Raw genomic sequence first — 12567 nt, 5'->3', positions numbered from 1 at the left:
CAACCGTTTTCTTTACAATATTATGTTGTATGTAGCCCCACTAGTCTAAACACAGCATTATGATTAATAGTATGTTTGTGGAATTTGAGTTAAGCAACAAAATTCACCAATTTTTAGACATCCCAAGCGGACAATTTGCCACTTGCTGTCAACTGACATCACAGTTGCTCCGGCTTCAGCTAACGACCAATCACAGCTCAGCTTGCAAACGTTACATGACCAAACTCAGAGAGAAGGTGAGCCGTGATTGGTCGTTACCTGATCCCTGAGCAACTGTGATGTCATTTTCAGTCGACAGCAAGTGGCAAAATAACTGCCACCTGCTGAGATGGTTAAAATGGGTGGATTTTGCTGCTTAATTCATATTCCATAAACACAATAATAATGAGAATGCCATGTTTAGACTGAAACATATTGTTGAAAATAAAATGTTAGGGCTGATTTCACTTAAACATTTTATATTAAGAAGCTAGCTGCAGTTGTTGTGTGGCTCTTATAAGAGCAAAACTAGAAACAGTTTCACAAACACTCAAATTCATTGAGATTACATTTTTAAGAGCCAGAAGTTGAAATAGAATAATCCAATTTTATAACTAAATTTCATAATAACTGTTAACTACATGAGGAGCTTCTTTGTCTTTTCTTTGATCGCTAATTTGTCATCTTCAAAAAAAGGAACTAACCATCAAGGCACATCAGTTCACAGGTGTGTTTGCATGAGTGCTTGTGATGCGAAAGCACTCAAGAAAACCTTTAGTGAAAAAAATGAAAGGCCATTTGTGCCGTCTGCACTCACATACTGTCTGAATGCGTACACTCTAAATGCCTCCATTAGCGCTAACAATGGCTACCCGTGAGTGATTGCGTGTTTGTTTTTTTACAAGTTCAAGTGTCTCTTAATGATTTACTCCTGGACGTGTGTGTCATTGAGTGATGGAGTGCGATTTTGGAGTCTGTATACATTTACCTGGGTGTGAGTTTGAGCCTGTGCATGTGTAGAATTTGCGACATGAAAATTGTATAGCCACAGTTGCTGTTAACCTTTGTTTACAAGTGTGAGGAGTATATCAGTAGGAGTACATTGTATTGACCGGGCAGCATAATGTGTGTGGTAAGAGTGATAACATGGTGTATTTGGTGGCCTGCGTGTGTTTGTGTATTATCTTTGGAGGGGCATTAGCAAGGGGGCCTTGGGGCGACTGTGTGCACTAGATAAGGGGTGATTCATCTGTGTTTCAATATGTGTGTGTGTGTAATGGCATATTTGCAAGGAAATGAATCTATGTTGTGTCTGGGTGCTTGAGAATTTGAACGTGTGTTAATAGATGCTGCTGGGGTTACATACACCACAGTGGTTTGTGCGTGTTCATATTAGGTGATGCTCTCTGGGCCTTGTGGGTATGAAATGCTTTTTTGGCAGCGCCTTTGCTCCTGCTGGTGGTCTACAGAGTATCAACCGGAGCAAGGTGCTCATCACAATACATAGGCTCCCCATTGTTCATATTGATAGAAGAGTGACTCTACGCGCTCCACCTCCCCCTAATGACTCCCCTTGTACCTCTTCCAAGGTGTGCACACAGTAAATGCTGCACTGAATCATGCTTGGTGTTTTATATTTTGGATATCTGTACCGTGGCAACACAAGATAAATGATGTCTTTCATCTACTGTCCCTCTCCTTCATTACGCTATACGAGTATGCTGGACATACTAACTGAGGTTTCATTAAACTTTTACTTTTACGGCAACATGGGCCTCGCAGGACTGCAATCAAGCATCCCGCTGCACTCCATTAACAATAAATATATGCTGTCGTTTTTATCTTGGAGACCATTGGGTCTGTGTGAAACAAAAACGGCATGTGTGTATGTGTCTGCCTGCGTGTGCGTGTTGGTTTGGGGGTGCCGTCAGCTAGCAGGAATGCATGGGTACCGCCAAACCTAAGATGGCTGCCAAGCGCTAAGATGGCTGCCAGGATGCTGCAGAGCGACAGCATGATAGATAAAGAAAAACAGAGGACAGCGGCGGGCGATAGGAAATGAGGAAAATTTTCATGAGGTGGATGGCGGGAGGGCATAGTGGGCAAAAGATCTAAAATGTTGAATATCTCCCTGGGCTTCTCATCTCGTCTCTCTGACCCAGAGCGATGAGGTGATTGTCTTTTTGTTGTGTGTTGATGGGCAGCCACTTTGAATGGTGCTGCAGTGGGCTGGCAAGCAAAGCATGACTGCCACCCAAGATCAAGGCACTGATTTGGGCTTTGAGGACTTTGAGTTTCGGGGGGCAGAGTACCGGCTGCAAGGGGCCGTATCCTGGTCTGGGCCAAATGTTCCCCTCTTGGCCCTGGAAGGCCTCAATGCCACAACTCTGTGTGCTAATGGGCCTGAATGGCGCAGACCGTAAAGCTCCACAAGGCGGCTTTAAGTAGGCCAAACAAAGTGAGCTGAAGCAGGCAACCCTCTGCCTGCCTGTCCCAATACAAGTTCACATAAACACACAGCGATACACTCCAGACAAATTCCCACAAGGCCAACAATGTACATTTTTGCTATCACCCCTCATTTTACATACCAGTAGAAGCCAAAGTTTCTTGAGACCACAACAAACTTAAGATGACCTAGGCCTTTACTAAAATAGTCAATACAATCCAAACATTCCTCAGAATGTCACAATTATCCCTTGACTAACAAATCGCCTCTGGGGAGGCGTTTAGTGCTTCACCTACACTGCTCTGGGACCTAACGGTAATGTTGTGGGCAGGAGGGGGGGGAAAAAAAACAACACCTTTTAAATGGGCTATAAAGAGGTTTATGCACCATTGCGTTTTATTGTAAATGTGGCCTAAAATTCAAGGATATAATTTGCCTTTTTATAAGAGTCAACTGAAATTGTAAACCTGGGTAAAATCTCTTGTCTCTCAGTGGAAAGATGAATACCCAAAAACAAAGGTGTGGACTCAAGTCATGTGACTTGGACTCAAGTCAGACTCGAGTCATGAATTTGATGACTTTAGACTCGACAAAATGTTAAGACGTGCAACTCGACTTTGACTGTAACAACAATTACTTGTGACTTCACTTGGACTTAAGCCCTTTGACTTGAAAAGACTTGCTTCTTCCACCAAAACAAAAAGATTCAAATGTATGTTGTTAACGATTGTGTGTGAATGTGTGCGAGCTGGGCTGTCACCCACCCGTTATGTCGGGGAAACCACAAACACGCCGTCTACGCGAAGGAAAACTTCAAAATAAAGCTGACCATATAATACATTGACACCATTGCTTTCATTATCGACGTTTTTATTTAAATTAAATATTCACTACCACCATTATCATAATGGTACATTGGTACCCCGAAAGTATATTTAATAACTAATTTGGGACGCGAACATCCCACAATTTAATTACGCCATCATTGTATGATACTGTACACGTCTCCGATGTTCGTGGCTAGCAGCTAGCTGTTAGCATTAGCATCAGGTGCCTGGCTGGCAATAGTAGTGACAGCTGTTGCTTAGCTTGCTTGCTTTTCTTTATTTTTGTTTTCAATATTGTGGACCTATGCTACTTTGTAATTCACTCTCCATGTTCAAACGAAGGGGATGTGCCTAAAAAAGATTAATAGAACTTTGTCTTCATTTATAATTATTTTAATAACTCAAAATGTCCAATATGGCCCTAAGGATTTTAGGAACACAACTTCAAGTGCATTACAAGTGCATTATAACACAAGGCAAATGCCATTTTATCGGCTAATTTAACCTTGCTTGCTGTGTAGTTAATGAGACTGTAAATTCACCTTTAACACATTGCAAACACAGTAATCTGTTGTACCACTCCCTGACTCCTACTTTGATGGTCTCTAATAATAATATAATCTACGATGACTCAAAAGGACTTGAAACTCAAAGTGTAGGCTTTGTGAATCGACTTGAGACTTGTCAGTCTTGACTCTGGACTTGACAGTCTTGACTTGGGACTTGACTCGAACTTGAGAGCAAATAGTTACTTGCGACTTGCAAAACAATGACTTACTCCCACCTCTGCCCTTAAACAATTGCAGCTTTGAAAAAATTCATCATAAGGTACAATGATTTATTGTAACCCTGGTTTACTGTTCTGTATGCATCTGTGGTCTTATTATTGTGATGGCCTTTCAAATTTGGTATTTGCTTGACCGATGTCACTTATGCCTTTCTTTGAGTCATTCAGTGTTCTTCAGACTCATTCCCTTCATCTAGATGTTGGATATTAAACAGACCTTTACACAAATATGTAATATCAAATGAGTGCCAGAAAATAGCTGAAAGCAAGTGATTATAATCTGAAAGGAACTGATCACGACGTGGTGATTGGCCATTGAAAACTAATGCTGAATCAGAATGTTCCAGTCCGACTGAGAATGTGTCGTAGCATATTTTCATGAAAGGGATGGCACATTCCGTCTCCCTATGTCTACCATACCTACATGGGGAGTGCACATGGCCAAAAGTTGTGGTCTATACAAGTGGACCCCCATAAGTACCTATGGAAATATAGCCGGCGAACGCCTCACTGTTTGCCGGCTATGGCTGACGGCTAGCTGTTGGCCGGCTAACAGCAACGGGGGGTGTAGCAATGTATCTCTATATATTATGTATAATGTATGTATATACGGTACAATATATGAATTCTTCCCGACATGAAGCAGGTTTCCGCTTGGACTGGTTTCAGACTTTCCTGTCCACCTGAATAACCTTGGCTCTCTCACTTTTGTCATGTTTCAGAACAATCAGGACAATCAGACAACTCAAACCAGCAAGGAGAGACAGATGTCAAGCCCCCACCGAATGGTAACTATGCATTTATGCACTGATCTCACAATTGAGTGAGTTTCACATGCTTGCATGGATGGTTTCAAATGACTTTCAGCATGGGCCTGTATAGATACTAACACACACATGTGCATGTACTACACCTACTGGACATAGAGGCCTCTTTGCGAGCAAGTGTGTCCCAACAGATTTGGGTAGGTTTATTATGGTAAGGAGAGCTGACGGTACTGTAGTGTGGGGATTGTGGTGGGCCACTCATAAATCACACTGACGTTATTAGAAGATGGGAACCACATGGCCGCTGCAGAGCTTAGCACTGACCTCATACGCTGTCGCCGCTGCGGTTAACCCTGACGGTGCTTGACTGAATGGAGAGCAAGAGATGGCGAGCAAGAGGGAAATGAGGAAGGGGCTTGTAGGAAGGAGATAAACAATGCGTGGAAACGGAGAAGTGATAGACTGATGGATGGGGAATTAATTTTATCAGCCATTTTTAAATGTAGTCTCAGTTTTAGTCCAGTTTCAATCACGCTTTGTTAGTTTTTAACAGTTAGTCAACCTCATCCAGTTTTTATTGAGTCCATTCGTAGTGGACAATAAACCTAGCATTTTAGTCTTTATTCAAGTCCAGGAAATCACAATTTTATTCGTCTAAGTTTAGTCAGGACAAGCATTTTACCCCTGTATATTTTTTGTAAGTGGATAATGTTGAACATTTCATATCTAACTAAAACTATTTCACAGAAAAATATCTCATCTTTTTGATGAAAAACAAATCACATATCAACAAGTGGCTACTATAGCTCCATGCTATATTAGCTAGTAAGTTAGCCAACATTAGCGGTCGGATTAACTTTATTGTTGGAACATTATAGCCGTTGGATTAATGTTAAATTATAACTATAATTTACTCTTTTTTTTTTATTTATTTTTTTTTTTTATTTTTTTTTTATTTTTTATTTTTATTTTTTATTTTTAAACCGTTCACAGCGAATCCGCCTCCTGTCTGCCTCATGTGTCTGTGCATGTTGCACATGCTGGCTGCAGATTTGAAAGGTGGTGTCACATGACAGTGTCACAGTGACAGATTAGCAGAAACAAGAATTTACAAAATCATATAATTTTCGTCTCATTTTTATTCATGAACTGATATGTCCACAGATTTTAGTCCAGTTTTTATTAAGTGAAATACATTTGTCTCTTCATTAATCGCCAAAAATGCATAATGGGGTTTAGTCTAGTCTAGTCTAGTTTTAGTCCGGTGAAAAATGTGTGTTGACGAAATTATTTTGTTTAGTTTTTATTGACGAAATTAACACTTGATGGATGGAGGGATTAAATTAAAAAAAAATAAAACGAATCACATGACACAGGGGCAACAGTGTTGGGTACATCAGGACAATCTAATGAGATCTAACCCTCTCAGTATTTAGTTCCAGATCACTGCTAGCCACAACTACAATTGCACCCAGTCGAGTGGAAATATTCACCAAGATGAAACTGTTAACAGACATATAAGATGATATAGGACTGTACGGTTTCGTATTTAAGAGGAATAAAATGGTGGACATCAGCATATAAGGCATCTATGAACGTACAATGGACCCACACTATTCACAGGTGACACTGACTAGGAATGAAACAATAACAGCAATATCGTAAAGCTAAATATCATCATCATCATCATGTCACGTAATTAAAAGCAGCATATCTGTTAAAAATGCCAAGTTGATTCCCATTTGTGCACTTCCAGCACCCTCTGGTGGTTAGTTTATTAGTGCAGTATAATTTTAACTAGACATGTTTTGGCCACCTACGTTTAAGACCCACGCTAATCGCCCGAAATAGGGGAATGTAACGTGTGAGTCGTCCACTAATTGACTCGATTCACAATGTGTGCATGCATTAGCAAGTGCCTCAAAAAGCACTATTAGGGATTGTAGGAGGTTAATGTTACCTGTACTATTTGAACTTCATGTATACTGTAATTATGACATCAGCTAATTAACATTGTATCGACGAGGCATTTAAAATAAAATGACTGGCCTGACAAATAAATATATTTGTCACTGCTGTTATGTACAAAAACACACTATTGAGCTTTTTTTCCCTCCAATATTAGCTTTATTTTTTTCAATATTGTTAGTTTTTATACTGTATTGTGAGCTTTTTTAATATGGCCAACTTCCCCACAATTTCATGATAATTATCCAGGCAAATTAATCCAAAGTGGATTAAGTGATTAAGATTAATGAACTCATAATTAATTCAATTGAATATATTCCGTTTGGATTAATTTAATTTAATTGAATATATTCACTTTGGATTAATTTAATTAAATCATTTGTTACCACTTGATGCAATTGAATTAAATTGGTCAACAATTCTGTGTTTAATCTAAAATTGGTTCAACAATGATCTTTTTTAGATTGTAATACAATACATTTTTAGTTTTTTTAACTACTTCCCACGGTGCTAACATTAGTGAGTTGTGAGTCATGTGCTTTTCCAAACTTTGCCGCACACTAAAGACATGCAATCAGACGGTGTTTATTTCAAGATGTGACATTTTTTGATTGTGCTGCACATGTGTATTTATTGGCTTGGCTTCTTTCTTCCAACCATGTCCTGGTCACTTAACAAGTATTCACTGCTGTATATTTGTACGTACTCACCACAGTGTCTTAAAAGTAAATTATACCTTCTGTCTGATGGAGGAGCTTAAGAGACAAAACCACTATTGTTCTCTACTGCTACTTAAGGTCTCAAATTTTATACTGTATAAACTTGGTGTATACAGTGGTACTGTTCGTCATAATCTTTTACATGCCGGTTTAGAATTTGATAGCTACATGTAAAAGATTTACAGCATGTCACTTAGGGGTGTGCTCAAAAAATCGATACGGCAATATCGTTGCGGGCCTCATTACAATACACGTATCGATACGCAGGCATCAGAATCAATATTGCTCGTTAACTTTAAATAAATAGGCAGCTAACGTTTGCCTTTGCAGCTTGCATTGCACCTAAAAAATAACCAGCAGCGTCTTTGAAGTTACGTAATTGCCTTCAATTAATGCAAAAATAGCTCACCAGTGATTGGACACTGTGTCTTGCTAAGAAAAATTAAAGCAGAGGAAGAATATCAACATTTATTTACTTATAAACTTAACATGGCACGTGTCTCAATGTACCAATTTTCGTATATTTTGTTTAAAAAAACAAACAAAATAAAATGTGTTAATGAAAAAAAAAAATGCATTTCCTCAAATATTTCAAATAAGCACATTTTAGAGCTGTAATTTTAATGCGTTGATATTTTTACTCATATCGGCTCATGCCTATTAATACATTTTCCTGGTGTGTCTGTGAAAACTGCTCCCTGCTCTGCAGTGCGTACACATTTAAACCAGGCATCCCGCTTGGTGGTAAACATTTTTGTCATCCAGCATAATAAACATAACCTTTTAGGTATACATATGACTGTTATTATAAAATGAAAGTAAATTAATGTAAAATATCGGGATATGTATCGCCTTGCAGATCATGTATTGCGATACATATGTATCGTGATACGTATCGTATCGTGAGGTTGGTGGCAATACCCAGCCCTAATGTCACTATCATTTGGCTCTTAATCCTAGCATAACCTTGTTTCAGTAACATTATGGTCCATTAAGGATGTGTTTGTAGAGAAGGAAACAGCTTCCTTAAAGATGTCACCGTTCTTCCATTTATTTATTTTTGGGTGAAATCATGACAAACAATTGCCAGTGTTATTGCTACTGTGGTTACTTAACTGCAAATGATAGAACTGATTTTTTTTGTATCAATGTGGCACAAAACATACATTCTCAAGTCAAGAACCCATCTCTGCTCATTACACTTTGTGTACACATGATAGAGTTGTCCTTGTGGGGATTGTACCCTCTAGTTTAGCCTAATTGGTGTGTGTGTGTGTGTGTGTGTGTATGCTTAACTGTCAAAAGAGAAAAGAATAACATGGCGGCTTCCTGTGCCTTATGGAAAACACATGTTCGCACTGTCTGACACCAGCCGCGTGTCAACCCTTTTGCACTTTCTCTCAGCGTGTTCATGTATAATAAAGTACAGTATATATGTGTGTGTGTATGTCCATATGCACATCATTTAGGCCTACAACATATGCCACGCAGCCTTCTCACTCACTCCCTCTGCTTTCAACACAGGCCACTTGAGTTTCCAGGACTGCTTTGTGACTTCAGGGGTGTGGAACGTAGCCGAGCTGGTCCGCGTGTCACAGAGTGAGTCACAGCTATAATTTACCCTGTCAATATCTCCAGAAAGACACACAGTTCCTATCATTTGTTGCACGTTGTGCTGCATTCGCAGCTGAAAAGACCCTTGCAGCAGAGTTATGCACAGCAGCAGCTCTCTTTACAACAACTGGTAAAAATTTGGAGGAGGGGAGTAAATGCACATTTATGACATAAATTACAATTTTCGGTTGAGCTCACTAACTCGTTTCATATGTGCATCCAAAATGATCTAACTTGTTCCATTCCTTTCCTCTGTTGGCCATCCACGCTGTTGAACTGGGTGCTACAATAAAAACCGATAGCATCATATCAGCATCTTTTCTTAGTACTAGCACGTGATTCAAATTAGAAATTAGAACAATAGATTTTAGTCATAGTGATTAGTGGAGAGGAAAACTAGTTGTCAGGTTCTGGACCTGCAGTTGCTCCTAACGTTGCACATCAGTCGGCAAATGAGGAGACAGTGTGAAAGCGCTTTGAGTGTCTTGAAGGTGGAAAAGTGCTAAACAAGTAAAAGCCCATTTACCCGAGGAGATCAGTTGAAAGCTGCACTCAGCACCACATTGACAAGGAACATTTATAACGCTTCACCAGAGCTATCCTGTATTGTTCCTTTTGTCATCTTAAATATATTGTACACTATAAAAACAGTTGGGTCAAAAGTATAACCCAATTATGGATCAAAAATAGACTAATCCACTTTATGGGTCAATTTGACTCAACTTTCTTGGTTGTGTTTACTCGCGTTCTGCAGCCCCGGTAGCTACGGCGACTGGCCCGAGCTTCTCTCTGGCTGACCTGGACAGCCCTGGATATTACAACATCAACCAGGTCACCCTGGGACGGCGCTCTATCACCTCCACTCCTTCCACCAGGTACCCAATGCATGATTGAACACGCATATATACATTTCACAACCCCAATATTCTTGGCACAATCTAATGAGATGCAATAGGAATTTAATACTAAAAATACTTTGCTCAGTTTTGATTTACGCTGTCATTGAGGTGAGCACGAGTATTATGAAAACTTGTGGGATTTTTTTATTTTTTATTTTTTCCACCAGCCAGGGTAGATCTTTCAATTTACCTGTCAATGCCAAGCAGCACCTTCTGCAATGTCAAGGTGCTCAGGCTGTACTGATTTTAATGTAAATGAGTGATGTCGCTACGATTGACGGCGAAAAGGCTTCATTCCATCCAAGAACGGCAGGAATGCCAAAAGTTTAGGAAAATACCAAAAGAAAGAAAACTTCATCCATGCACTAGATTTGTGCTCAGAATGAAAATAGGGCCCCAAGCGTCTGTACTCAATTTTAGAATTTTTTTTTTTTTTTTTTTTTTTTTTTTTTTTTTAATACTGCACAGTAAATTCTGTAGAGTGAATTTGACTCTATTTACAGTGGGACCAAACAGACTCGGTTATAGAGTAGAAGAGAGTAAAATAAAGAATTGGAGGGGGGAAAAAAGTCACTCAAGAGTTGAGGAACGAACTCACAACCTTAAGCTTGGGAGACAGTCGATTGACTCCCTGAGCCACAGATCTTCTGCTGTGTCTTCGTGTAGCTCGTGTCAGCTGGAATCTTCCTAACTAAACCAACCTACTAACTAAAAAACAGTGTTTTTGGTCTCTTCTTGGAGATAAGCAAACAGTAGGACGGGCATAGCTCAGGTGGTAGTGTGGCCGTCTCCCAAGCTGAAGGTCGTGAGTTCATTCCTCAACCCTTGAGTGACTTTTTTTTTTTTTTTAATCCTTTGCAGTCAAATTTACTCTACAGAATTTGCTATGTAGGTAGAATTGTAACCAACGTGGACCAGAAAGTTGTAGGTGCCAAAACAAGCAACTTTGAAGCTCAAAGGAGATGCAAACTGAACAGAGCCATTGCTTTGTGCATTGGAAATGGCCAAAACAACAGTTTTGAATGTCCTGAAGAAGGGAACTGTCTATCCATCCATGCATTTTCTTGACCGCTTATTCTTCACAAGGGTTGTGGAGGGTGCTGGAGCCTATCTCAGCTGGCTTTGGGCAGTAGGCGTGGGACACCCTGAACTGGTTTCCAGCCAATCACAGGGCACACAGAGACGAACAACCATCCACACTCACAAGCACACCTAGGGACAATTCGGAGCACCCAATTAACCTGCCATGCATGTCTTTGGAATGTGGGAGGAGACCGGAGTACCCGGAGAAGACCCAGGCAGGCACGGGGAGAACATGCAAACTCCACCCAGGAAGGCCGAAGCCTGGACTCGATCTTGCATCCTCAATACTGGGAGGCAGACGTGCTAACCAACCACTCAACCACCCTGCCACCCTAAGGAAACTATTGATCCGCCAATTAAAACACGTCAAACCCAAAAAAAAGGGCCCAACCAACTGTTAGTGACAACCAGTGGAACATCCTGATCCCTGGTAATTATGCTGATATGTTCTTCTTTCATCTCCCTTGATGTAACACAAGATAGAAGTAGAAAAATGAACTCTGAAGTCAAAAGAAACATTTATTTTGCATTTTAAAGAATGGAAAGAAAACTGATTAGGAAATGTCATCATGCAACAAGATATCCAAAACATACTTCCAAAACAAAAAAGAAGCCCATAGGAGAAACAAGTGGAATTCCTACAGAGCAGGCAGTGCTTCTCAAGCTTAGTGAGGAAATTCATCGTCATTTGGCAATGACATTGCTCTGCTCCAATTATTGCTGTAAAACTAGTTGTTCGGTACTTTTGGATCAGATGTCATTAGATTGTGCAGGTGTACCTAATGTGATCATTTTTTTATGCAGACACATCACAAACACCCTCAATAGCGGACTTATGCATTAATACTCATCATTTCTTTAACATCTGAATTTGACTGTACTCTTGTGCTTTAGCTTGTTCTGCTTTTTGATTGTGGTTTCTCCTCCCCCTTGTTCCTTCTTCATCACTAATCCTTATTTCCTTTGACTTTACCAACCCATACATCCGTCATTCTGTCTGATGCTTGGGTGTCTGTTTTTCCTTGTCCTCTCCCGCTCATCTTACGCTGCAGGACTGAAATGGAGCTTTATGCAAGTCTCCCACGGAGGTACACTCATCACAGCATATCTCCCTTGAAACTAATGTAACGCAGATCCCTTCATCACGCTCGCACAAAACCCCAAGCAAGCTGTCACACACACAATTTGAAGCGCTTGTACGCTTTCTGCCCCTTGTACATTTATTGTTCGCAGATGTGTGGGTCTATAAGAATGTGCAATCACATGCAGAATGTATCCCAGCATCACATAACATTGTGTGTTTGCTTTCTGGTGGTAATTTGAAAGGTGATACCACAGGCATGCTAAGTAAAAATATGGTCTCATTTTACTTATATGAAACATAATACAAAGTTGAGCGTGAATGCAGGTTATTTATACAGTACTTAAACACTGCAAGGCAAGTATCCCTTTAACGGACTGAAGACTCAAACAAC

The 12567-nt window shown here is 40.0% G+C and overlaps 1 protein-coding gene across 20 annotated transcripts in view; it reads left to right on the top strand.

Annotated features, from left to right (window-relative positions):
- nfixb (nuclear factor I/Xb) overlaps positions 1 to 12567 on the top strand; it is a 169485-nt gene that overhangs the window by 129654 nt on the left and 27264 nt on the right. For 11 of the 20 annotated variants that reach the window (XM_077499024.1, XM_077499081.1, XM_077499000.1 and 8 more), the window contains 4 exons: positions 4765 to 4830; positions 9021 to 9095; positions 9865 to 9985; positions 12145 to 12180. In XM_077499024.1, the coding sequence (XP_077355150.1) occupies positions 4765 to 4830; positions 9021 to 9095; positions 9865 to 9985; positions 12145 to 12180 (298 nt within the window). The remainder of the gene's footprint in view (positions 1 to 4764; positions 4831 to 9020; positions 9096 to 9864; positions 9986 to 12144; positions 12181 to 12567) is intronic. The other 9 variants (XM_077499131.1, XM_077499034.1, XM_077499019.1 and 6 more) reach the window with 1 other exon arrangement.

Source organism: Festucalex cinctus, chromosome 1, assembly GCF_051991245.1.
Source record: "Festucalex cinctus isolate MCC-2025b chromosome 1, RoL_Fcin_1.0, whole genome shotgun sequence".
Taxonomy (NCBI): domain Eukaryota; kingdom Metazoa; phylum Chordata; class Actinopteri; order Syngnathiformes; family Syngnathidae; genus Festucalex; species Festucalex cinctus.
The sequence above is the reverse complement of the archived record's forward strand: the minus strand, read 5'-3'. Positions and strand labels throughout refer to the sequence as shown.